The 27,397-nt window shown below is 45.1% G+C and overlaps 1 protein-coding gene across 3 annotated transcripts; it reads left to right on the forward strand.

Annotated features, from left to right (window-relative positions):
* DHRS3 (dehydrogenase/reductase 3) lies at positions 1-27,397 on the forward strand. 3 transcript variants are annotated; one of them, XM_051786485.1, is made up of 7 exons: positions 1-16; positions 1,941-2,304; positions 22,941-23,084; positions 23,737-23,856; positions 24,562-24,800; positions 25,787-25,912; positions 26,925-27,062. In XM_051786485.1, the coding sequence occupies exons 2-7, from the start codon at positions 2,110-2,112 to the stop codon at positions 26,971-26,973; spliced, it is 873 nt and encodes a 290-aa protein (XP_051642445.1). In that variant the 5' UTR covers positions 1-16; positions 1,941-2,109; the 3' UTR covers positions 26,974-27,062. The 3 variants fall into 3 exon arrangements, with proteins under 3 accessions (XP_051642445.1, XP_051642444.1, XP_051642446.1); XM_051786484.1 differs by lacking the exons at positions 1-16; positions 26,925-27,062 and adding an exon at positions 27,085-27,397; XM_051786486.1 differs by lacking the exons at positions 1-16; positions 1,941-2,304; positions 26,925-27,062 and adding exons at positions 2,441-2,547; positions 27,085-27,397.

The following is a 27,397-nucleotide window of genomic DNA, read 5'->3' on the forward strand; positions in this document are numbered from 1 at the left end:
CCCTGTATTGTGAGAAGTGAGTCTCCCTCTGTCATTTGGAGCCTGCCTTTTTCACTGCCCACTACGAAATCACCAGCTTTCAGCAATGCAAACATCTTCCAGCATGGAAAATCCATGAGCTGTCACACTGGCCATAAAAACACTGGTCCAGGGGTACTTAGATGGTGACTGTCAGCCTAGGCTGGGTTCAGGCTGCCAATCTAGGGCTGAAAGTAGCCTTTCCCTCCATGCCAGCTTATCTTAGGCAAGTAGCTCCCTGCCAGAGCTCCATGGTGCAGAGATGGTTCCTGTGAACTCAGCCTTAACCCTGACTGTTCCTGGACCTGCTTTTCCCTTGTCAGACCACAGCACCTTCTTTCTGGGTGAGGGAGGAGGCAGGGGCTGCCCAGCTTGGTGACAGAGCACTTTGGTTCCAATGTGGCACGAGCCCAGAGTGGCACAGAGAGAGCCCAAGGCAGCATGGAGGGAGCCCAACAGGGCACACAGGGAGCCCAGCACGGCATGAGCCCAGCATGGCATGAGCCCAGCATGGCACGGAGCGAGCCCAGCATGGCATGAGCCCAGCATGGCACGGAGCGAGCCCAGCATGGTGTGCAGGGAGCCCAACAGGACATGCCACCAGTCTGGCATGGCATGAGCCCATGTGGCACGTAGCAAGGCCAGCGTGCTTTGATCCCAGTGTAGCAGGTAACAAGCCCAACGTGGCATGTAGCAAGCCCAGTGTGCCACGAGCCCAGCATGGCATGAGGCAAGACAAAAGCAGCACGAGCCCTGAGTGCATTCACAAGCCCAGCACTGCCCAAGCTCAGCATGGCACGAGCCCCTGTGGCACGGAGCGAGGCCAGTGCTATGAGCCCAGTGCAGCAGGTAACAAGCCTAACGTGGCACGTAGCAAGCCCAGCGTGCCACGAGCCCAGCATGGCACGCAGCGAGCCCAACGTGACACAAGCCCGGCGTGGCCTGCAGATGGCCCAGCGTGGTATAAGCGCGGCGTGGCACGAGCCCAGCTGGCCCGGCGAGCCTGCAGCTCGCCCAGCGCGGCACGAGCCCAGCGGGGCATCCAACGAGCCCAGCATGGCACGAGCCCCCCGTGCCCCCAGCTGGCCCAGCGTGGCCCGAGCCCCCCGTGCCCGCAGCTCGCCCCCCGTGCCCGCAGCCGGTCCGGCCCCGGGCGAGCCCCGCTCGCCGCCGCGTTGGGCGCAGCCGGCGCGGGGGAGGGCAGAGCAGCGGCCACTCCCAGGAACAGTAGTGAAATCTCCCCGACACTTTAACTGTCAATCAGGCTTAATGGGGTATAAAACCTCCCCAGCGCCGCGGCCGTGATCGGCAGAGAGAGCAATAGGGAGCAATGAGTAAGAGCCAGAGCTGAACTAGTGCACGGCGTAATTCCTGCTCTGTGATCAGACGCTCCAAGTGAAAAAACCGGGAGAGGGGGCAGAGAGAGGCGGAGACCAGCTCAACCTTTGCAACCGGCTCAGGACAGAACGTCTATAGATATTTATAGATATAAAAACAAAAACAACAACCTCACCCTGAATAGAGCCTTTCTTAAAAAGAAGGTCCTGGCAATTCTGTCTTATTTAAGCAATTTCCTGAGTCTAAGAATAGAAATGAGCTGCCTGGAAGGCACTGCAGGCTGAAATTTGGAGACATAGGCTGCTTTATTTTATTTTTCCAAATATAAAAACCTTCCATTTGGATACTGGATTTTTATGTGGCTCTTTGCAGCGGAGGGATGTGTGGTTACTTTTAATTTTACTTTTTTTTTTTTTCTCTTTTAATTAAAAAAAAAAAAAAAGCTTTCCAGTTAAAAAGCAAGGAAACCGTTTTACCTGCATGTGACAATCCCAGAGGACACCGACCAAGAAACAGGGGAGTGACTTGGTCTTCTGCACTACTTTACTCCTACCCCCTTTTTTTTGTTTTGTTTTTGTTTTTAGGGGAAGAGAAGGATTTTTGCAGCCCAAGAACCTCTTGCCCCCAAGTTTTGGAAGAGGGGGGGTTGAAGACTTGTCACCCATCTGGGGGTGCACGAAGGGTACTGCTTTTCTTTCTGTGTCAACTTGGTTTTGTGGAGGTTTGGAAGAGAATTTTGCCTGGGAGAAGAGGATGATGTGGAAGTGGCTGGGCGCCCTGCTGCTCTTCCCGGTGCAGATGGTGTACCTGGTGGTGAAAGCTGCCGTGTGCCTGGTGCTGCCGCCCAAGCTCCGGGACCTGTCCCAGGAGAACGTGCTGGTCACCGGCGGGGGCCGCGGCATCGGTCGCCACCTGGCCCGGGAGTTCGCCAGGAGAGGAGCCAGGAAGGTGAGAGCATCGCCGTGGAGGGGAGGGGGGAGCGCCCACCTGCTGCTCTGCCGGGGAGTCCCCCCCCTTTCCCTCCCCTCCAGGTGGGATGGATGGGATCGCCTGGAAAAGCTGCTGGAGAAGGGGCTCTCGCTCTGCAGAACCCCGCCGTGCTGAGCCATGGCACTGGCTACATTTCAGAAGTTGCCCGCTCCTCCTTCCCTGCATCCTGCCTTTCCCCGTCTCATCCAAGAAAACGTGACGGTGAGGAAGGGCCCCCTCGTGAATTCCCCACTGCTGACAAAGGGTTTTGCCCCAGCCCAGGTTTCCCGGGGCAGGGAGAGGAGAGCCCGGTGACTCCGGAGCCGGTGCTGGTTTCCTGGCAGTGCTGGGATCATGGACAGAGAGGCTGAGCCCACCCTGAGCCCTCCCGAGGCACAGCCACTGCCACTCCCACGCGTGTCACCCCAGAGGGAGGGGGCAGATGGCTCTGGGAGAGTGGGGACAGCAGTTCCCTTTCACTCCGATGGGTATCCAGGCACGAAATTAATTTCTTGTGCTTCCTGAAGCCCCCTTGTATTTTGGGTTTGGGCAGCTGCCCAAGGGGAAGATGAATGAGAACCCAGCAAGGAAGGAAAGCACAGCTCGAGTGGGAGCTGTGAGGTTGTTTGCACGTTTCCTTTAGGAGAGAGGGAGAGAGGCTGAGACTGGTGTGTCTGCACAGCAGCCCAGCAGAGTCAGTGTAGCTGCTGTGTCCATTCTCTAGCTCAGGAACTGGTGGTTTACCTTGAAATGTGGTGTTTTCCCAAGTACAGGTATGTCCGTGTGTGTGACTCAGTCAGGGATACAGCAACACACATCCCTGAAATGAGGCTTGGGATGGAAAGTTTCATCTCCCCCTTGATGGGTAATAAAGGGGAGGAATGGTGAAATTAGACAGCTGCACAAATACTTCTCTGTGTGAGAGGATGAATGAGAGTAAATAGAGGATAGAGAAGAGGAAAAATACAGAATGAGAGGATATTTAAAGAAAAAAATTTGCATTTAGTTTTGGATAATGTTTTGTCACTTCCTTACACATGCATTACAGTTTTCCCTGTGTGGTACAGAGCTATTCTGGCATTCAACTCCGAGGTGTAAAATATGTCAGCATTGAACTTTGATGTTTGTCTGTGTTTGTGTTTAAACATCATGTTGAGATTTACACATTCTGGGAGTCAGAGCAAACAAGTTGACTGACCTTTGGACCCAAGCAATTTGCTGAAAGTGTATTTATATTATCTGTTGGAATACCACGCTTCATTATTTATTTATTTAGGGCGGCTGGTTGCTATGCTGAGCTCTGGCATTAAAGTGCCACCATTTCTACAGCTCTTTCAAGAGCTGCTTTGCTGCAGTCGAGCTGGGAGCTGAACAATGGCTGTTGGCCCTGAGGAACCAGGGGACAGGGGCCAAGAAGAGATGGGGCTGTTTGAGAGAGAGAGCTGGGATGAAATCACTGTAAACAGGCACAGACTAGAGTTCATCTTATGTCTTATCTCTAAAATCTTTACACATCTTAGAAGGAAAGAATAAATGAGAGTAATGGTTGGGAACCTTTGTACTTGTCTCACATAATGTGAAATGCTCTGTTTGCTGCTTAGAACTTTGGGGGGGTTTGCCTTTTGGGATATTTTCATGTCTGTCATCAGGGTGTTTTAAGTTTTTGTATTGACTCAATTTGAATTAGATTCTCCTTTCAGTTACGTCAGTGCCATGCAGTGAGCCAAGTTCTGATCCCCCCGGCAGTGGCACTGCCTGTCAGCCTTTGGTAGAAACACCAAACTCAACTTATTCTCCTTAAGACTTTTAATGGCAATTTTACCTCCATGTGGTAGTTTCCACTCCCATTGCTCTGAGATTTCATTTCTTTCCTGCCTTCTGTGCCCAACCCTGACTTTGTGGGTTTGATGCAGCCTCCATGGACTGAGCAGAACCTCTGCTTAGCACCGCTCTTTGACTTTACACTTTGCCTCAGACAGTCAAAAAGACTTGAAGTGGCTACCAAGTCATCTTTTGCTATGGCTTGTGAAAATTGACTATTTTGTTTTTCTCTTGTCTTATTACCCCTTTAGCTGTTTAACAATTACTTGTAAAGGTTGAATTATTGATCACAATTAACAATTTATAACAGACTCCGATTACCGGACGGCGTAGCTACAATATTCCAAGTTCAGAAAAAGACATCCACCAAAGGCATGAAATCCCAGGGCCTGGCCCAGCGTCTCAGGGAGGTGGATGGCAGCAGGAACAGGCAGGTTCAGGTCCCAGCAGTGGGTGTGCAGCGTGTCCTGAGCGGGTCCCCCGGCGCCTGCGCACACAGACATAGTGGCGGGGTTTTGGAGGTAGGCGGCGATATATAACCATATTTTTGAGATTAGAATCTCCACAAAGATAGGTTAGTTGGGACTGTGAGCATATGAAACTTCCTCTGGTAACTAGACTGGATGGGATTTCATCTGACACCGTGGCAGAGGCTGGTTTTGTCACTCACAAGTGCGATGTGTCTGAGCTGTTTTCATGTGAGGTGACGAATGTCGCCTCTCACCAAGGTTATGAATAGTCACATCTGCAACTCTGTTACTGTAAAATTTGATCTTGCATTTAGAGCTATGAAGATGGCAAGAAATAAATCCCAAAAGGGTTTATGCAAATGGAAATACAGTGGCTTCTGCTTGACCCACGAGCACAGAGACTGAAATTCTCAGTTAAGAGAATGGAATTCTCTTGGGCATGATCATTTAAATCCATCCAGATTCCCATTCTCTACTCCCATTTTTTTATGTCCATTGCTCTGCCATCGTACCTCAGATGTGACTTGGACAGATAAATGTCTAGGAGACATTTCCTTCTCAGGTGATGTTTCCTTTCCAGTGGTTGTTCATTGGCCTCTCTGCTGAAATGGCCAAGAAGGGCAAAAAGCTGTACCAGCTGTATTTGCAATTTCAGAATTTTAGGCAATGAGAGACTTTAATCATTAGATCATCCCTGCTCAGGTGTACCCTGAGAGGTCAGAGGATCTGTACTCCATTTGTAATTTCAAGTAGCTGTCAAGGACTACTTGGTCATGGGAGGCCTTGTGTATCGAAATGCTTCCTGGAGCACTTCTGGAAAAAGCCAAGAGCGTGTAAATGAGCTGCATGCAGAGCTGGAGTGGTTACAGATGATGCAGGACATGTTAGTGTTATTATGAGGGATGAACAGCCCTGTCTTTTCTCCGGAAATGCTCAAGTGTTGTAATTCAACTTCCCAGAGATGTGTCCAGATTCGTAAGTGCCGGCTGAGGAGCTACTTTGCTGTGGCTGAATTGCTGGAGAAATGAACTTTTTTGGCTTTTAGTTCCTTCTTGGTTTCTTGCAAACTTCATAATCCTCACCGTTGTTGGCTTTAACTCTTGAGAATTTTGACTGTACCTTAAAAGTCTTTGGGAGCAGAGCATCCCCTCTGCCTCAGTCTCACACACTGGTAGCTCTGTCGAGGCTCGGAGCTGTCGATACTCTGTGAGCCAAAATGGCACAGAATGTCTGTTAATGAAACAGGAGAAGGAGAGATTTTTATGAGTTTATGATTTAATGCCTATGAAATAAAAATCCACTTCCAAAGCCTAATGGTGTTTTGCAAAGACTGTGCTGTATAATCCAGTTAATTTTGGGAAGACTGGCCCCTTTGAACAGTATTTCTTGTGTTGGAGAGCAGCCCTCTGCAGATGTGAGCAGTCAGGGGGTGTGGGGGCTGAATGGGTTCATTCACTGGTGGGTACAGTGGGAAACTGCTCCTGGTTTCCTCACAGCCATTTGCTTTTCATACAGCATTTTCATTATAGTGCCTTTGCCAGGGAGTTGTCAGCCCTGGTTTTGATGGTCTCCAGTGCTGAAGTTTTGATTGATGTGTTTTTTGTATGTCATTTGTACGCCTTGCTCTTTTGTTAGGCACTACTTGAAAGCTTCTGCTTTGAAAACTGATCAGAGATTGTTGTTGTTGTCTTGGTTTTATTTTCCTTATATTCCTCCCGAATTTGTTTAGGCTACAAAAATAACCAACAACCCTGAAATCTCAACTGTTCTTTCCGTCGTTATTTTCACAACATTTGTCAAAGTCAGACCTTCATATCTGCATTTTGGAAGATCCCTTGTCATTTGGGTGTGCTGTCCTCTTTCAGTTCAGTGACAATTGGGGTGGTAAGATGTCAGTGGAGGAAGGAGCACCAAGGAAGGGATGAAAGCTGTGCAAGCCCACACTGCTCCTGAAACCTGGAGTTTCCCTCAGTGCTCCACTAACTCCAACAGAACTGAAAACCTCAGAGGAATTGCTGGTGCCTGAGAGCCTTGTATAATTGGAGGGGTTTAGCTGTGTGAGATTTAAGGCTATTAATTGTGTTTAAGCTGAGAGTATTGCAGAGAGGTTACATAAAAAATGGTATCAGGTCTTAGAATTTAGCCTTGTATTCCCAGTAATGGAAAATCTGGCAAGTTTTGAGATGAGTTTTACAATGGCACGCTCCTCCCACACAAACTGCATCTGTAGGTCTATGAATTTTTCACTTTGGTCGTTATGAATGACGTTGACAAATTATTTCACAGATTTCACAGAATAAGCTGAGTTGGAAGGGACCCACAAGGATCGTCAGGCCCAGTTCTTAAGTGAATGGCCTGTATATGATTGTCCTGGTTTGTAGGGATTAATATATACCTTCTAAAAACTTCTTTCTAACACATACCCCTGCTATATGATAAAAGATTAACTGCATTGTGACTAGAGCTGGAAACTAAATTAATACTGGTCTCCTGAAGTGAGGGCAAAATACCAACACTGCTGCAGTTTTAGAGCTGGGACCTTTTTTGAGGTGTAGCACAAAACCTGTGAGTATTTCACATGGATTCACTAAAAATCCTTATTCTAAAATGTCTTCTAAAATATTGGCCATTCTCAAATATTCACCTCTGACTGCACCTGTAGAGGACTCTTACTAATCTGTATTGGAGAGCAGAAAAACCTGACGTGAAACTCCTGGCACGCAGGAATGTGAACGTGCCACGGAGCCCACCTGCATGGGCTGGGGTTTTCCAAACCTGAAACGTGTCTTTGGGCATGTACAAAGGTGTGTCATTTCTGACCAGGTGCTGGAGGAGTGGGGAAGGGATGAGAAAGCAGGAGATACCTGCAGGAACCTCAGCAAGCCCTTCTGCTCCTGTCAGGCTTCAAATGCACCGTGGCCGGGCTGGTCCTCGGGAAGACGTTGGTGTTCTGCAAGTAGGAACTGATTTCTGACACGTTCATTCCTTCTGAGCTCAGAACACGACCAGACCTGCTCTGGCCACCCCAGAGGGGATTAGTCCTGATAGAAAGAAAAGAGCTGATTAAAAACTACATGACTTCAGAGCTGAAAGGACCTGATCTCCCCCAGAATCTGATTAATCACCACGTGCTTGTTTTTAGCGGGCATCGTGACCTAACATAATGAAATCATAAAATTAGGTTTGTAAAAGAAATGGACGCAGTTCTGATGCTGCCAGTGTGCTGCACAAAGTACCCTGAAGTGGCCTGGTGGATAATTATTTTTAAAAGGCTCAGTGTAAAATTTATATATATATATATTTTTAGATCTCAGTGTAAAATTTATATATATATATATTTTTAGATTTCAGTGCTAAGACAACTGTTGTCAAGTGAGCATCTGTCCCCATCCTGAATGTTCTTCCTGCCCTGTGGAGGTCCCAGAATGACATACAGCCTTATGTGTCTAATGGATTTCTCTGTAGTCATTTAGAAATGCACATAACTAACCATTTGGAAAAGGCAATCTGACATGTCTGAAAGTGAAGAAGATAATGTAATCTAAAAGGAAAGTTCACATTTTTTATGGTGCATATATTTTAGTATAATGAGAATATTTACCCACAGTGCAAATACCAGGTGATTAATCTCTCCTGTTGTGTGTGTGTGTGGTTGGAAAGAAACCACCATAGGAACAGAGCAGTTTCAGGCATATGTTAAATGATGGTTACTTTAATCTTACTTAAATTTAAGCACTTAATCTTACGGGGAACTATTAGAGCATGTCACAACTTATCAGCAACCAGAAGTACGTGAGAAGAATTGGGGAGGGAATGTTTTTCCATGTCATGCGGAATAATATATTAATTTGAAACTTTTGGTAAGCTCTGAGAGCACAGCTTTGATTGGGTGGGTTTCTGGTCTCCAGAAAGGCTTTATTTCTCCAAAGATTATATCCTGACGGCAGCTTTATTTAATGGCTTCCTCTTGGCAGCTCCCTTCCTTGTTGATTGAATTTAAGGATGGGCAGAAGAACCCTTGTTTGGAGTCCCAGGCTGAGATGGCACTAAGCCTGTGCTGTGTGCTGGTGCCAAGGCCAGCAGTTGGAATAACATGCTGAGTAAGTGTCTCTGGCTGGCAAACACAGCCAGGATTTATCAGCTCTCAGATCTTTGGTGTCTGTGGAGCAGCACTGGGGCTGGGGCTGGTTTAGTTTATAATCTGGAACATATACCTGTCTTTTGTTACTGGGGATGTTGTAAGGAGAATAAATAATGTTAACAAGAAGTGGAGCTTGCAGAGTTACAGGCTTGTCATCTCCCATCGAGATCCAGTGATGTCATGAGAAAATATTGTCCCAGTGAGACCGTGCTGTGTTGGCACAGCAAAAGCCAGCACTTCTAAAAATGCTGAAGGTCTGGCATCAAGGCAGTTAAATGAGGCTTCCCACAAAACACAAGGACTGTGCCAATGCTGTAAAAAATCTTGAAGTTTTAAAGATGAGGTTATATATTAATGTTGTTGCAGTGCCTCAGAAACCCACTCACGCACCAGAAACTGTTTAGCTTGAAGATGCTAAATGTGCTCTGTAAGGACAACAGCAAAAGATGAGGCAGCCTCAGGGCTGCCAGGGATAAAATAAATAAAGGTGACAGTGGAGATAAAAAGCAAAAGGCCACAGTGAGCACCAGCACAGAACTTGGTACTGATGGTGCCTGTAAAGCAGGGACTGCAGCACCACTCCTTGAGCCATTTGAAAGGTTTTGGGAAGGCATTCCAGCAGTGGAAGTTTTAAGATGTGGTTTGAAAAGCAACAGTAAAGAGCTTTGGGGAACTTTTACAGAGATGCAGATGGTGTGGTAGAAAACAGATAGGTTGCTTTAAAAATTAATGCTGGGAGGTAAAGGCTGCAATGGAAGATCTGATGTGAAATGAAAGATGATGGGTAACGTGGGGCTGGTGGCCTTGGAAGTGACTACAGAGGCTCAGTGGCCTTGGAAGTGAATAGAGACTGGATTATTTACAGCTCTGGAAAGCTGGAGGAGGAGGCAGTGGAATTCAAAATGAGAGCTGACCTGGTCCAAGCAGGAGATGGGGCGTTCGACCTTGAGCAGGGGGGTTGGACCAGGGGACATCCAGGGGTCCAGAGCCTCACCTGCTCTCTGATTCTGTGATTCTCAGTCTTATCTGTACCAAAGAAAGGGAAAAGGCTGCTTTTCTGAACGTGAGGGCTGACAGGAAGCTTTGGGTCTCTGATGTTTCACGTTATTATCTGAAGTGATTCATCCCTGTTTTATTTGCGTGGTTTCATCACCTGCAGTGACTTGTAAAAGTGCTGCTGTGGATTTCTGTTGCATTGATGTCATGGCTCTGGCACAGGGGAGGAAAAAGTTGTCTCAGATTTGTAGAACTGTTTCCATCTGAAGCACTGTAGGTTTTTACATTTTATTCATTATAAAATGAATCCAACATGCTGTTGACCTAATGTCTAATTAGCCTGGAACAGCAATTTGCTTTAAGAGTGACCATAAGCTCTGCAAACAGTTCTAAGAATTCTGACCAAAACATTTTAAAGGAATCAAAGGTTTTGTGTTTTTTTCTAACCCTGCTTTTTAACCTCTCTTGGTAAGATGATACTGTAAAAACACGAAGGGAGAACTTAAAAACTAGACTCTGATTTACTTTCCTCAAAGAGATCTGCAACATTCACAGAGAACATACACAAAGTTGGCACATCAAGAACTAACTGATTTTACATCATACTGCCAGAGCCAAGATCAGGAACTCAGCCTGACAGTAACCTGAGAGGGATGGAAGTAGTGTGGCAATTTTTCCAAAAGAACTAGGATGAATAGATGATGGTGATGAATTCTACAGAAGTAGCCAGTTAATTAATTCTACAGAAACTATGGGGAGAGGAAAAAAGCTAACAGTTCTCATAATTTCCTTCCAATAAAACTGGACAAGGATCTAGAAATTGTCTCTCTCCTTCTGGATAGTTTGGAAATGTCAGCTAATGATTATTGCTTTTGAGAGTTTGTTTTAAAATCCATTAACAAATGTTAGTTAGTGTTTAATGTTCATTTTTCACTTTGATTCCTGGCCCAAATTGAAGACACAAATCTAACATGATTGCTGCTTTAAGGTGTTCTGCAGGAAAACTCTTCAGGACAGAGAACAGCAGGCTCAGAGCTGACCACTGAGAGAGAACCAGCTCTGGCATTTTTAAACCTGTGCTTTATCAGGAATATAGAGCAGAAATTATTAGAGAGATCTTTTCAGCTGGGCCCAGGCTCTGCTCTTCAAAGCATCATGTCAACATGCTGAGGGGTGGAAGGAGTCAGACCCAGGCACTGCCAGATCCACGGGCTGATAACACTGACGCCAGGAGAAAAGGGTCAAATCCATGTTGTTTGACCTTTATCCCAGTGGGGATTAAATTGATTCTAATTAATAGACTTGGGAATAGACGAGTACCTTGGCAGAGTTTGTAATTAATTGAAATTGTTCATCCTATTAGTTTAGCCATAAACTATGCATAATTACAACTAGATTGTGTGGACAGCCACCCTTATGTTGCCACCTTCTTAATTACAAGTTATTGAAAGCAGTGCTGCAGAGCTTATTTGTTTTGGTTAACATAGGGATTCCTGTTGTCTTACACTGCCTGAGCAAATGTGTCAGTGCTCCACTTATGGCAATAAAATGGTGTTTGAAAGCAGAAGTGCAGCTCTGCTCAATCAGTCATGCCTTAGGTATGTCCCTGTGAGGTAAACCCAGCTCTCAGGGTGTAATCAGTGGCATTTGTGCCTCCAGTTCATTTAAACACATAAAATTATACATATTTTGAGGTGGTATAAAAATGATAGCTGGAAGGACTCTGGGCTGTGATAATCCTGTAGTATGACAGTTTTAGCCACAGGTTAGAGAGGTGGGGTGACACTTGATGTGACCTGGCTAATATATTTTGTCCCTTATCTCAATGAAACAGCCACTTAAAATAGGTGCAAATGGAGTTCAGGCTTGATTTCTCATTCATCCTCCCTTCTCTTGGGCAGCACAGGTATCAAAGTGCACCAGGTGTATCCACAGGTACTGCTTGTCTTTTAGGTAGGTCCTCTTTCCCAGTAAGCCCTGGACTGGAACTGCTCTCGAAGTTTCTTTGAGTGCTGTCCTGTGTCAGAAAGTGAAGCTTCAGACACTGAAGAAAATCTTATTTCAGTGTTTCTTAAAAGCTTCAAAGAGCAGCAAATGTCTCCTGTATAGCCAGGCCTACACTAAGAAATCAGGAGTCACCACTCAAACAATTGTGATCTTTTAAGTATTTATAAGTGGGTTCTTTGTTCTGTTTGCCCCTTGACACCCAAGCTACATTTTCAAGATTTCCTTCATGTCTGAGGACCTGACAAACTTGCTCCACTTTACCTGAAAGCAGAAATTGTTAGGTAATCTTTTCACTGGACCTCAAGAAAAACCTCAAATATACCAGGCTTAAATTAGTGGGAGTGAAAGGTGTTCTAGAAACACTGAGCAGCTCAGCTTTCTGTGCCCTTAAACAGAATGGAGCAGCAATAACAGTGGACAATCAGGTATTTTCTGTGTGAAGATTAAATTAGGGTTTGTCTTCCATCTGCCATTTCAATCTCCTTTCTGTTGACACAGACACCTTGTCTGGGATCAGCACATTCCCTGGGCGAGGCTTGGAGAGGGAATGGGAAATCCTGACGTTCACTTTCAGCACCTTGGTTTGATGTTGACTGCAACCCTAAATTCCCCGTGCCCCACCTCCTAAAAAACCTTCCCAGTGAGGACAAACTCAGCCTCCAGGGGCCGAGGTCACACTTCCAAGAGGAATCTTAAAGACATCCAGCTGGTACAAGTGCTTCTTTTCCAGAGTGGTAACAGAGCAGGGCTGGCTCTGGCCACAGTGAGCTGTCAGGAATGATGTCAGAACATTCCCAAGGCTCTTGGGAAACACAGGAGTCCTGCCTCACTGCACAGAGTTGTTTGGGTTTGGGATGTGCTGATGGTGCTTTCTGTGCCTTGTTATTGGACTTTAATCCAGGCCCCTTGGAGACCATTGTCCGTGCTCTGTTTATATTTCAGTGCTTATGGAAGCAGGAGGTTTGCCCTGTAAAAGCAAAGCCTTTCCCCATCAAAGGGGGTTTTTCAGGGTTTATTTCCCCGGATAATGATGTGCAACTGTGGCAGATCGTTCTGTGACACCTTTCCTGCTGAAAGGAGAGGGGGTGTGTGTGCACACACGTGTGTGGGTAAGTGATCTGGCACCTTGGATCTCCTTCAGAGCCCAGGGTTCAGCAGAGGGTCAGCCAGCACCTCCTCACACCCTTACACTGGTTTACAGCTCTCCCAGAGCTTTGCTGGTGGCTTTGACCACTGTCACAGTCCCATCCGAGTCCAGCATCTGTGCAAAAGCAGAAATGCACCAAAGCATCTTACATCCAGAAAGGAGTTTTAGTTTCTCTTTCCTGACTGACTGAAAATGGAAAAGAGAGGATGGAAAATTCTTAGCCACTGAAAATAAATTACAAGAACAGTGTTTTGTGTTGTTGTTGATGGTGCAACTAAATAATCAGAATGCTGGTTACAGACTGAAAATAGATCCATCTCAGAGGAAGTCAGTATATTTGGGATGAAGTCAGAATGGCCTCTTTAGCCACTGGAAACAGTAAAGACAGTTAAAACACTTTTGGTTTGCGTTTGAGTCACAGAGTTAGGCCAAGTGGGGTTATTTGTTTCAGGAGCCAGGCTTTTAAGTGCCATTTCAACACTGACAATCCATCCCAGATCTCCCACTGCTGCACCGGAGGATTGCTGTCAGTCAGGCCACTTACTCAGTTGGGTTTGTCCCTTTGTATACTTATATTTCAGTGGAAGCAAAGATTGTTCCACTGTGAATGTGAGTCAACCAAAAATAGGCCTGTTTTTTAGGGCTAAATTTCACACACTTCCTAGAAGTAATTTGCAGGCTGCTGGTGGGGAGGGAACCCTTCAGGCAAAGAGCTTGTGACTGACTCTGAACACACTGGGAATTATTGTGCCTCAATATTCTATTTCTGCCCCTCAGCTAAACCTCACTTACTGACCAGGTTTACTTTATATAGTTTATTTTGCTAGAAAGTCAAGTTTGTCGCATGTTCTGTGATGGCTTTTAATTGATTTTATGTTCATGTTGAAGTGAATTGACTTCATTTTGCATTGCAGTGGCCTGAAAAGCATTCTTGAGACAGGCAATCACATCCAAGGGATGGTAACTTCCAGGGAACTGCAATTTAGGAATATGCTAAAGCTGGATTTGTGACTGCCCGACCAGCCCCTCTAATTTAAATAAATACCTTTGTAGCAGAATCTGCTTAGAATTGCTTTGATCACTTCTGGATAAAAGTAATGAACATAACTTCTGTGCCTACATTTAGATATCGTTTTATTTAAGTAGAGCTGTGCTGTTTTTCACATTTTTATAAGCAGGGCTGCTACTTCATCTTAACAATGTACTGAAAAAACTGGTATAATCAGTGAAAGACCCTTTTTAGCCTTGCAGTACCCCTGGGGGGGGGTGTGCTCTGGGAGTTTACAGTCCTCTGATTCCCATCCTCCTCCTTTGACTTAAGAGGCTGAGAGAGTTAAATATGTCCTGAAAACTGCCATTTGTACAACAGATGAATAGATTTTAGAAATTCTGCCCTGTTGCATAGCAACAGCCACCATTAAAAAATAACATTTTGAAAAGCACATGAAAAGATAGGCAAGCAGTTAGGCATTTCAATATTAAGGCTTTCTTCCAAGCAGTGTCCTTTATTTCTCTGAACAAAATACTCGCAAGAAAGGCACCTTTTGACAGCTTTTATATGGTTTGAAAATGGTAGCAATTCTGGTTTTCTGGAGGCAAAGAAAGGCGTGGAGGGGAGCTTGTCTGGAGCTGTTGCTGGTGTTCAGTTTATCCACAAATTTAATGCAGGCTATTTTAACTCCAATACTTCTCCAGTAGCCTCCCGGGAGAAATTATTTTTTCAGTCAAGAGCTGCATCTTATTATGCACATGGATGATCTGGAGCATATTTTAGGCCTTTCTGGAGGGCACTTCATAATGACAGCATTGGGAACATTATTCACCCTTAGGTTTCCATGGCTGTTTTGTTGCAAACCTTCTCCCAGTTTAACAAATTTAAACCCTTCCCCTGGTCTTCCTTTTTTCTGTGATGTTCCTGCTGGAGCTGGGGTTGTCTGCCTGCCTGTGGCTCCCTGTGGCTTGTAAACACTCCCTGTGGCTTTCCTTATTCAGTAAAGGTGCCATTTTGTCCACCTTATTTTTCTAATTTTATCTATTTATCTGTTTATTATATCTATTATTATCTACCTACTATTCATGTAATTTATAATTTTATCTAACTGATCAATTTGTATTTATTATTTTTATAGAGGAATTGTATATATCCCCCCCAAATAAGTGAAGTGCTGGTGAATTACTCATCGTGATTTGGCTCAGAGCAAAACTGGAGGTTTTCAGAATTACAGCTGACAATTCTTTAGACTGGTAATTCAGCACATTTATGCTTTTCTAACTGTGCAGGCCTAGGACTCCCAGTGCTGTCTCAGGGGTATGCAGTGGCCAGCCTTCTCTACTGGAAGTTAAAACCACCCAGCATTTCAAGGTTGGGCTGCACTGCTACAGAATTCATCTCAGAAATGGAAAGGCAAATTCTAGAGAAGGACCCACTTCGATTGGCACCCAGTTTGTAACTTCCTAATTCTTCTTTTCCATACGTTTATACTAAGTCTGATTTTTCCACTTTGTTGGTTAAGAAGTAGCAGACTGTTCAGTTAATTGTTGGTTGAAGAGGCAGTTTTAGGAGTTACTTTCACCCAGTCAGGTGATGGAAATAATACTGTGTTGGAGCCACTTTTTAATTCCACATCTCCCTTGCTCCTAAAATTACCCTGTAAATCTAAAGTTGTGAATTTATTTATTTTCCAGAAACAAACACTTGTTACCATTCAGTGTGAACAGAACTTTTATGTCATATAAATGTTTGTTACATGAACGTTTAACCTGCCACACGTTAAGAACTCTTTACCTGGAGTGACATGCCATAAGTAAAAATAATAATGCAGCATTTTGGAAGGAAAACACGCACACAGCCAACCTTCAGCATTGTTGAAATGTCCTGTCAGGCCACGGCAGGAACTTCTTTTTCCCCTTTGAAATGTTATTTACTGACTTTCTATCCCTTCATCCTGTCTGCTGTGCTCGCAGCACAAAAGGCCTTTCTGCACCTGCATATTTACCCTCCCCACAATTTCCTGAGATCTCTGTGGACGTTTTTCTAGGGCTGTGGATTACAGGGATGCCATGCCAAGGGAACGGAGGCGGCAGCAGCACGCTGGTTATTTTTACAGGGTGGAGCATTATATTTCTATTGGTGGAGATCTCCAAAGCCTTACCTCAAATACACAACTTTTCTAACATTACCCCTCTCCCCACCCCCAGATACTCCACTTCTTCCTGCCCTGCAGCCAGAGAATTTTACTGCTGGAGATTTCTTTGTGTGCTTTGGATCCCTGGAGCAGGGCCGGTTCTCACACATGGTGTGGGCAGACATTCACCATTAAAAAGTCTGTCGTTTCTTCCCCCCACAAATGCTTCCAGGAACCTTTGCAGGGTGACAGCTTGTGGCCACTTGGTGCTTTTGTTGGAACGTGCACTCGGTTTGACCCTGTCCCAGCGTTAATAGGATTGTAAAGGCTGACTCCTGCGTGACCCCTCCTCGCAAACAACCCTCACCCTTCCCCTTCCTCAACTGAGCCGAGCTGGGAAGTGTTGCTCCCAAGGCAGTCTGGAGTCGCAGTTCAGTGTTGCAGACGAAAGCAATTGGAAAAACCACTGGAAAAAAGTCAGCATGGGGCCACCTGTCCTTAAATAGTCCTGACTGTGAGAACAGTGGGCATTTGTTCACTTCTTTGGGGGGAGCTGGTCTTAAATGCCTGTTTGCAGACACAAAGGTCCACATTTTCTTTCCAGGGGAGGCCTCTGTTGAGGTGTTGACACACTTCTCTGTGATTTCTTTAGGTGCTGTTTTGTTTCCCTCAGAGTCAAAAAGGGGTGACGGGGGAATTGACTGTTGTTTAGATGAATAATGTTAATCCCATTGAGTGCTAAGTCAATATATAAAGTACTAAAAGTTCTGACTCTAGACTGAAAGGATTGGAATTTGCTCTTTTAGTCTCCTCCTGAAGTCTCTTCAGCCCTAAATTTTAATGTCATTACTGCATGTTACTCAACATAAAATCAGTGGTTTGTGTTTACCATGGTGGCAGGATTAAATTTAAATTCAATTCTTAGAGTCTAATGTCTTTACAAGTTCTAAATAGTAATCTAGAAAAAAAAAAACCCAAAACAACAAACCAGATAAATGGGCTTACTCTCTTGATTCCCCATGTTTACCTGTAACTTTCTCATACCTGTCCCTTGCAACTTTGGTATTCACTGTGGGAACTGAGAAAAATTCCCCACTGGCCTGCTTTGTTTGCTTACCTTTATAGAAGTGTCACCAAGGGCCTGGGTTAAGTATTTTGACCTACTTCAGGCATCGCAAAGTCCTTTTTCTCCTTTCTAAAGCAAAGATTGGCTTTTCACACTGCAGGGCCACACCTTCCCCTCTCCCACTAATCTGCCTTCAGATGCCTCTCCCATGGAGAGCTCCTGAAAGAACTTGTCTGCCTTCGCCTGGGGGCAAGAGAGGGGAAGGGGTGGGGGAGAAAACCCTTCTGCCATTGACAGGCAAAAGACACGGAGCTTTTGAGGCTGGAGGATTTAGCCCCCCGTTCTCACGATATGCAAAACTCTGCCAGGATTATGGGATCCACTGGAATGCATTTCTTCGGAGGACCGACTGGGAGTTAGTACTGCCAGGCTTTGTAAATATAGGGGATAAGGCCGGCATACTTCAGTGGATTATCTACACTTTGTACTTCCTAAAAGTATGCAGAACTCCGAGTGTTGGGCGCAGAAAGGCTTTCTGTGTTTGAACAAAGGTCTGTGCAATTACAGATACCAGCTCAGACAGAGCAACTTTTGTTCCACTGGACTAGGAAGGAGGTTGAAAGGGGGAATGAAATGTGTTGACCTACCAACTACTTCCTATCTCTGCTGATCTGGGGCTGGGAGTTGTGGTTGATTTGTGGAGGCAGCAATAATGAGATCAGGCAGGAAGGGCATTCGTGTCTCTCTGCAACACTTTAATCTTTCAGTGTCTTCAGATTGAATCAGAGAATTGCTTCATGAATCGTAAAATGGAGAAACTACTGGAGTGGAAGTTATATCTGCTAATCGCAGCACACCTTGTGTTGGGAAAGCCCAAGGGTGACAAACACAACCCAAACAACCCAAGGGGAGTGTTAAGGAATGGCACATGTTCAGTCTCAGAAATGCTGTGGTGGTGGGACACCTTTCCAGCACTGGTCCAGCTCACTGGAGGGATAAATTGTAGCACAGCAGGTTTGCTGAAGATACAGTGCCAAAATGACTGACAATATAAAAGGGCAACATTCCTTTGCTGCTGCTCTTGAACTGTGCTAGCAATAAAATCGGACCAAACAAGTTAACTGGCCTTGTAAAGAATGTAAAATTAGCTCTAATCTCGTGTCCTGCACAATAATGCACTTCAGCCTCTGGAGGCACTGATGGCGTGTGTATTTTGTGGTTGACAGCAGCTTCAATGTAGACCAGTTTATATAAATTAGTGGCTTTATCTGATTTTGCGGTGGTCAGAAGCATAACTCTTACTCACTGGTGTTATGGTGAAAGTCGGGATCTGGCCCTGCAGTCGGGACTGGGGCTTTTGGAACGCAGGTCTCTGCTAGAAAGCCTTGCCTTAGCCCGTCAGCGGCAAAACCCTTCCCCGGGACTCCCCTCCGACCTCGGGGCACGTCTCATTAGCAGATTAAGCCCGGAGTTAAACGAGTCCTCTGGGAGCGGAGGATGCTGCGCCTGCCCCTCCAGCTGAAACGATTTTCCCAAGGTCAGATAAGGAGCTCTGCGACTCAGATCTGGAGATAAGGTTTGTTTTGCAAAAATCCGCTCATGAATAAATCCTGGGAAAAAATCTGCGCCGAGCGTGATGTCACAGCCCTCGCCTACTTTAAAGTTCATTAAGAGGAGGGCGTGTTGAGTTCCTCTGTCATCATAAATCTCTTCTTCCCTGTGTCCAGTGGCAGGAATCCTGCCCTGCTGCCTGCAGCAGCCTGGGGCGGCAGGGATTGCTTTCCCATTCCACCTGCCTTCCCTGGCCGTGCCAGCCCGGGGTCAGCCGGAGGTAAGCGCGGGCTGGAAGCCTCGCCGCGGGATTATCCTCCCCCCGGGCTCCTGCCCTGCCAATTTTCTGGTCAGTAACTCTCTGAAAGGAGAGCGTGTCTGTGCGGCCGGGAGGGGCAGCCAGGGGAGGATGACGAGAGATGAAGGGGAGAAGAAACAGGGGCTGGATTCTTTCCAGGAGGGAAAAGTGTCTGTCCAAGAGTTTATCCAAAACATAAATTAAATATTCCCTCTATCCACCATTAAGTTCCCGTGAATGGGTGGCTGTGCAGCATCCTGACACGCCGGGGAGTCAGGAAAACCACGTCTCTCTTCTCCTTCATTCCTCTGAGTTTTCCTCTGTCCAGACAGGAACTTCTGTGTCTGTTGGAGTCATTCTGTCCAGGACTCAGCCCCCAGTTGGGACACACTTATTGCCAATTTAGAATTAAACTTAAAAAGGGAAGGGGACACAGAGCAGACTCGGAGGCCCACGTCTCATTTTGAAAACTGAGCTTCCCAGTAAAATGGACCATTTCCTAAACTGCAGACCTGGACTCCTCGTGGATGCAGAGCCCTTGAATCCCAGCTAGGGCAGGGTGAGGGGAAATGATGCCTTTCTTGACGTTGATTGAGCAAAGATTAAAATTCCTGCTTGCATCCAAAGGGCAGTGAAGAGCCAAGAGCTCACAGGGCAACAGCAGAACACAGGCCTGGGCCCACAGTCGCTCCTCGAGTCCACAGGGAGCAGAAGGATTTGTTCAGGAGCATTGAGAACATGGATAATTATCCCTGATTGCACAAACTGCAGAAGGTGAATGCAGGAGAGCAGAGAGGACTGATGGGTCTGTAGAAAATCAGGAGAGTAAGGACCTAGAAAACATCAGTGAAACTGCTGCAAACAAGAGAAGGAGAGCACAGAAAGACTAAGCCAAAGCTCTCTGCAAAGATGTTCAGGAGCAACAGAAGCCTCAACTGTGAGGCAAATGCAGCAACTCCAGTCTGGTCTCATTGTAAGATGTGGTGTCTTGGGAGGCAGGAGGGAAGCCTGTGCCAATTCCATCTGGCCAGATGGAAGGGAGAAATTGAGTCTCATTTGATCTCGTAGGAGCAGTCAAGCCTGAATTTGGACCAAAAGCACATTGTACTGAGTTCTGGGTTTTATCCATCTGTAAAAAGTAGCAGGAACGACAGCAGGAGCCCTCACTTCCCACTGGGTCATCGGGGAACTTTCACCTCTCACGGAAGAATGGTCTTTTATTTACTGCTTTTCTCTTGTGCAGGCTGGAGCCTTCACCTAAGTGTGAACGGTATCAGGGACACGAAAACTTCCCATGGAAGAAAATCAGTGCTGAAATTAATGTTGTCAGCAGGATAACCAGCAAATTCTGCCTTCCCCAGATGGCCCAGATTTTAATGGGGTCACCTTGCAAGACTTTGCCTGTAGGATATTAAGGGTCCCAAAGAAACTGTTGGGGCATAAAAAAATATTATATCCAAGAGTTGCATCACAGACAGATGTTTTTTGACAGGTCATCCTTTGCTTAACTATTCTTCCATGTACATTTCCTGACATCCAATGCATCAGTGGCAGCTCTTGGGAGTAGGAGGCTCTGAGGATGTTTGAAACAGATTAAAGAGAAGAGTGAGGGATCTACTTTTCATTTTGCAATAGCAGTGTGAAGCCCTGGAGTGCTGGGGATGTGAGGGCAGTTTCTTGCCTTACTCCCCTCATCTGACACCTTATTTCTCTTCCCCTTTTCTTTTTCCCTTCCATCACTCTTCAGTAAATCACTTAATTTTTTAGTCTCTGCATTGACTGATCCAGCCCTGCAAAGAGGCTGAAGGTCACCCTGATACAAACCCTGTGGGCATCAAACTTGATGTTTACAGTTGACCTCTGCAGTGGTTTTTTCTCCCCTTTCCACAGAGCTGTGGATTGTGAAAGAGGCAGCAAGTGCCCCCGTGCTGATGGTCGAACAGTATTTTGTAAAGATTTCCTGAAAGCTTGTGAAATTTCTCACATGTTCTTGATTTCCCTTCTGCAAGTCTGCAGAGTGTGCATAAAAAATATCCCTCAGTCTAGCCCTGAGTCCAGAAGTGAGTAAATAGCCATGAGTTTTACGAGGTTTGTGTAGATGCCAAGCCCTGATGGCCAAGGGTGATACACTGAGGCTTTCGAGGCCGAGCTGCAGTTTCAGCCATGTGCTCTCCTCCGCTTCGAGAGTCTGATCACAGCTTTTGCCTTGAAAATTACTTCCCCCGAGATAAGATTTCCCACGAAATGGCTCTGGCATATTTATGCACGCTCTGAAGTTGCTGGTTAACCAGCCAGTTGGAGAGTTTGTGGGATATAAATCCGTCAGTCGGGGTGTGTTTGTGTTCACAGATGTGCCAATGGCTTAGAAATGGGATTAATTGTTACTGTGACTCGTTTAGGAAATGGCTGAGGACTTGAGTACCTCTGCATTTTAGCCTTGCTTAGGCACAGGAAGAGCTCTTTGACCCTGCCAGAGATTAGTTTTAGTACCAGTTATGAGATAAGCTTAACTAGTCCTTAAAATTAAGCATGTTAAGCTCTGCAAGGGGTTTGTTGTGGGGAAGGAATACTGCACACATAATAACTAATTTTTTTCTGTTTATCTTGCTGTTATTAAGTTAATTGCAGGGGTTGAGTTATGAGTAGTGATGTAATTTAGACTTTTTGCTTCCTGTTCTTTCAACTTTCGGAAAGCTCAAAAGATTATTTAATCTTTAAAGTTTAAGTGGGCTTATTTTTAACCATTAAAAAACAAGATATCAGGTTCATATTCAATACACAGCAGTGTGAGAATCAACTGGATCGCATATGCTTGGAAATAGCAATAATTTTGCATTTGCAATGGAACAACCTTTTCTTTTTTCTCTTTTGCATCTTGCTGTTGGAGCCACAGAGCAATCAGCTGATGAACATATTCAATTCACTAATTTAATTTTTGCAGAATGACAGTGACACCATTCATAATGTGATGAATGCTCAGAAGACTTAGTTGAAGAGCAAAAATGATAGATTTATTCATATATAGGAGTCTTAAATAACAGAGAGATGAAATTATACCTTCCAGTAGCCTTAAAAGAAATAGAAAAAAAGTATTGTGGTTGAATCTGTTTACTGCAGGTTAATGTTTGAAAGACAGTGGTGAAAGCACAATCTCATACTTGAGACTGATGTCTCACTAGGAAAAATGAGACTGGATAAAACCCCATGGTTTTTAATGACTTTTCAAGTTATTTCTATTTCTGACCTCCCTGATGGTGTAGAAATGCAGATGGGGTGGGCTGGTTATGTCTCATTATACATCAAATCCCTGCTCCATGATTTGAATGTTTGTTCCATGAATATTCAGAATTTCCTTTGTACCAGAAGCAGGGTATCATTTTTGCTGTGTTAAAAGTGAGTGGCAGGTGAAACCTTGTATATATGAGCAAAATAAATTCATGCTTGAGAATTCTCCCTTTAAAAGTCTATATTAGGATGAACACTTCATTGCACCTGGGACACCAACCTGAAATCAGCACTGCAAGTTATTACATATAATAGGCTGAAAAAATATGTTTTACTGCACCAAACATAGAACAAATAGAGAACACACCAGATATACAGGAAGGTCTGTGATTTTGGACTAAATTTACATTTTTGTATGTGTGTATAGCAAAAGCAGGGACAGATTATAAATTACATGACACAGAAAATTTGCCAAGTGTTTCACATATTGGTCATTTTAGGCTGAAGATCTGGGGGTTTGTGTTAGCTCATGTAGCTTGTGAAGAACCTGTAAAAAGAGGATCTAGCAGTGGGATGCAGGAACCACTGAGACACTCCTGTCCCTTCCCCATGGAACAGAAAATCATTGCTGGTCTTAAATGAAGCAAAACTCCAGCGAAAACACATCAAAGGTGTTCATCGAACTGTCGAAGTCAGAAGCAGGTTTTGATTATTTCGGATTCCAAGCAGGAGCAGTTCGGCTCTGACAATCAAAGTTTCTTGCTGCAGATCATCCTGTGGGGTCGGACTGAGAAGTGCCTGAAGGAGACCACGGAGGAGATCAGGCTGATGGGCACAGAGTGCCACTACTTCATCTGTGACGTGGGGAACAGGGAGGAGGTCTATCGGCAGGCCAAGGCCGTCAGGGAGAAGGTCAGTGGGGAAACCCCGTGGGCAGGAGGGGAAAGGAGCAGCTGGGGGAGCTGGGGGGGCTCAGCCTGGAAAAAAATGGCCTCAAGTTGCACCTTCTCACTCTCTGCAACTCCCTGACAGGAGGGGGGATCCAGGGAGGGCTCTGCTCCCAGGGAACAGTGACAGGATGAGAAGAAATGGCCTCAAGTTGCATCCCATATAGGTTGGATATGAGGGAAAACTCCTACATGGAAAGATTAAGCTTGTAAAGCCCTGGTAGGGGCCGCCCAGGGAAGAGGTGGAGGCACCATCCCTGGGAGTGTTCAGAAACATGGGGATATGGCACTTGAGGACATGGTTTAATGGTGAACAGGGTGGTGGTGCTGGGTTGCTTGTTGGACTTGATCCTAAAGGTCTTTTCCAACCTTAATGATTCTGTGATTCTACTAGTCTATATTTGATGAGGGGAAAAAAATATTGGGAAAGAAAGAAGGGTGACCATCCAGATTGTTGTACTAAGTTTGAAGTGATCCAAAGGCTTACAAGGCAAGAATGTCAAAAGCTATGAAAACAACAATGTATTCAGGCCACAATGGCTGTTCAGCTCTAATGGTCACTCTGATGCCTGATTTGTGAGATGTTCCTTGTCACAAGTAATTTGCTGCTCCTGCAGGTGGGTGACATCACCATCCTGGTGAACAATGCTGCTGTGGTCCATGGGAAGAGCCTGATGGACAGCGATGATGATGCACTGCTCAAATCCCAGCACATCAACACCCTGGGACAGTTCTGGGTAAGATCAGCTCTTGTATCCCCTGCACTCACAACTGGGAAGAGAGTGAGAGATTACAGCCAGAAATGGCTGCTCTTAGGTCTTCCTAAAATCAGTCTGTCACAAAAACAAGAGGGAAAAAACAATGTGAGGGGCAAAGGCCAGAGGAACAGGGTCTAAAATAAATATGATTTTTCCAGTAGTAACTCAGTATGTGATGCTCTTTATTCCCATTCTGTCATTTTCAGTAAAACATTTGATGTCTTTTGAGAAAGCCTGAGCTCACAGGATGGTTTTCTGTATGGTGCTGTATAGGGAACATCAGAGGAGCATGGGATTACATTGCTCAGGGAGCTCATTCTATTTTGAATTGGGCAATAGAAATGAAAAAAAGAGCTTCTTGTGATTTCATCACTTTGCTGAAGACTTTATCCTGTACAAGTTTGTAAGCACTCCTTCCTGGCCCTTATCTCTGGGTGCTGCTTATTTACATGCTAGGAAAGATTCTGTTGTGTTTCCACACAAACTGCCTGCTTGGAGTCTCTCAGAAAATGACAAAGCAACAAGGTCCTGTCCCACTCCTTTCCCAGCATAATGAACAGAACACTTTGGCTCTGTCTCCGTGTCATCTTATCTTCTTCAGTAACCATTGTTTTGTTGTATCTCTGCTGAACAGACCTTTTTTTCTTTTTTTTCTTTCTTTCTTTTAACTCTGTTGTTCTCCAGACCACCAAGGCATTCCTGCCAAGGATGCTGGAGCTGCAGAATGGACACATTGTCTGCCTGAACTCTGTCCTGGCCTTGTCAGCCATCCCTGGTGCCATTGACTATTGCACCTCCAAAGCCTCCTCCTTTGCCTTTATGGAGAGCCTGACCCTGGGGCTGCTGGACTGTCCTGGAGTGAATGCCACAACAGTGCTGCCCTTCCACACCAGCACAGAGATGTTCCAGGGCATGAGAATCAGGTCAGTCCAGGGGAACTCGAATAAAGCATCTCATTTTAAATGAATCATCAGAATACACTCCTAATTAATGCTTCATTTAGTTAAGAGAATTCGATGTCTCATTTGGCTGCCTGGGAACAGAGGGTCACTCTAGGCCACCTGGGACTCATCAGACTGGTTCCCTCAGTGTGCTGGAATAATCCTCCAGCCTGTTCTGAGGGAGACATTGGATTCTACAGGGAGAAATAAAGCTGGTTTTCCCTGTGCAGCCCCCAGAGAGGGAGGGGAGGGAATCTGCAATTGAGGTCATGCAAGAGGAGCAGTCTACAAATTACTTGAGAATTAACAGTACAAGTTCCTTCTTTATTCCTTGAAATAATTCTTTCCCACTGAAAGGAATGACAGCCACTTTACTGAAGTGAGGCCATCAGTGCCTCCTTTTTCCCTCTGTTCAAGAGAACAACTAATGGCTGACCAAATTAATCTTTTACAATGGACAAAATAACCTATCAGTATAGTTTGTGCTCTCTTAGTCAAGAAAATATGCATTGTCAAGCTATTGCTGGAGCTGGGAAAAGCCTTATGTTTGGTATTAAAAGCAATGGAGGAAAATATTTGTCTTTCACCTGTCAAGAATTTGAATTAAGCAAAGAGCAACAAAAGGAGAAACACCAGCACTGAAAAGACAGCATTTGGTATTGGTTTGCATTCAAATTAAGAAAAGCCCTGAATCAAGGCTCTGAATACATTCTGCCACTCTCCCTGAAGGCACCAACATGTACATTCTTAACTGTTTAGGTAACCCAGCAGTACTGGTTGGAACTGAGCTTTCTGTTTTCAGGCTTTTTGGCTGGAACTGGAACGTTCTGCCTTTTCCAGCCTGCTTGGGATATGTTTGAAGGCCAGTAACAAGAGATAGTTTGGAGTAACAGGACTTGGACAGTGATATCTTAAAGGAGGAGCTTGATTAACAAGTAATTATTTTAATTTTTACTTTATTTATTCAGGTTCCCCAGTCTTTTTCCTCCCCTCAAGCCCGAGACAGTGGCGAGGAGGACGGTAGAAGCTGTTCAGACAAACCAAGCCTTCCTGCTCCTTCCATGGACAATGCATGTTCTTGTCATCCTAAAAAGGTGAGTATTTCCTTTGCCCAGCAACAGCCTGCCCAGGCAGGGAAGGTTTTCTTTTGTCTGTCCAGGAGGCAAACCTCAGGCTGACTGTAAGTGCCATCCCAGATCAGATGGGTCATCCCTTCCCTTGACAGACAGAGCAACAGAAGTAAAAGGGAGACACTTTCTGAGATTCCCTTTGGAGATGCTTTCCTTGGGTATAATCCCTTTATGAAACAAGTTTCACTCCCAAAATTTGGATTTCTGAGGTCTGAGCTGGATTTGTGTCTAGGAAGTTTCTTAACATACACATGTGGTGAGTTTTGATTTAGTAAGTGACTCGTTGGACTCTGGGCTTCATATTGTACAGGATTTCTGTGCCATTAGGTCTGTACATCACAGCTGGATGGAGAGAGCATTGCTTGTGCTACAGCAATGAAACTATTAAACCAATATTTTTGTGTATGATTAGGACGGGAATTTTAAGATCCCTAAGGAAAAAAAAGTCATAACTTCATATCCTGAAACAACCAAAGAGAAAGGACATTTAGCACTGTGTTTCCATGACAGTTTGCACTAAAGCCTTTGGAAAAGCTGCTTCAGTCAGGAACTGAAACAAGGCCGTGGGATTTCTGTGGAAAATAATTCCGGTATTGCATTTCAAACAAGAAAAAACAAGTCACAATAAATGCTTTGCTCTGAATGAAAAACTTGGGATAAAAACTCCCAGAAATTCTACCAACAAGAAAAAGGGCTGTTCTCCTTTACTGTAAGAATTAATCATTCATTTTCCGTTCCAGTAGCTGTCAGGAAATTAGATCTCTGTCCATACCTTAGGATAAGGAGGCCACATGTTTTGCACAACCAGATGGCAAGTTAACCAGAGAACTCAGGTTAAATTTGTGTATTTCAGAGAACAGTGTTTGAGAGGAATAAAAACATGATGGTATCTTCCAAGTTACAGCCTTTACAAGACTTCTTTGGATAAATATTTCTGCAGAGAAGGAGTAACTGGATGGAACTTTCTCCCTTTCAGGCCTCCTCACAGCAGGACACTGTTGGGTCTGTGTGCTCTCACCAGCTGATGTTTGAGAATGTGTGTATTTATATATCTAAATGCATGTTTACACATCTCTCATTAGGGCAGGCTGAGGGGTTTGTCTCATCTGCTTCTTCTCTTCCTGCTTCTCTTCCAGCATTCTCCCCCAGGCAGCACTTGAAGAAATCCACAAGTTTTCCGGGAGCTACACCTGCATGAACACTTTTAAAGGAAGAACATAGAGCTGATGGCACAGGGACTGTTCCTCAGAGAGCCCCACAGGAGCACGAAACCCCTGACAGGACTGGGAATCAGCAGCCTTGGCTTTTAGCCTGTTCATGTGACTTGTGCTGCTCTGAGGCAGCGCATTTCTTGCAGGTCATATCCATAGTAACGTGACCTTTGCACAGGATTGAGGGACTGGACTGCGGACCCTTGGAAAGGAAAAAAAACAGAACGTGTGAAATGTT

Source organism: Manacus candei, unplaced genomic scaffold (genome assembly GCF_025592945.1).
Source record: "Manacus candei isolate 608988 ecotype Guabito, Panama unplaced genomic scaffold, ASM2559294v1 h1tg000022l, whole genome shotgun sequence".
NCBI classification, from domain to species: domain Eukaryota; kingdom Metazoa; phylum Chordata; class Aves; order Passeriformes; family Pipridae; genus Manacus; species Manacus candei.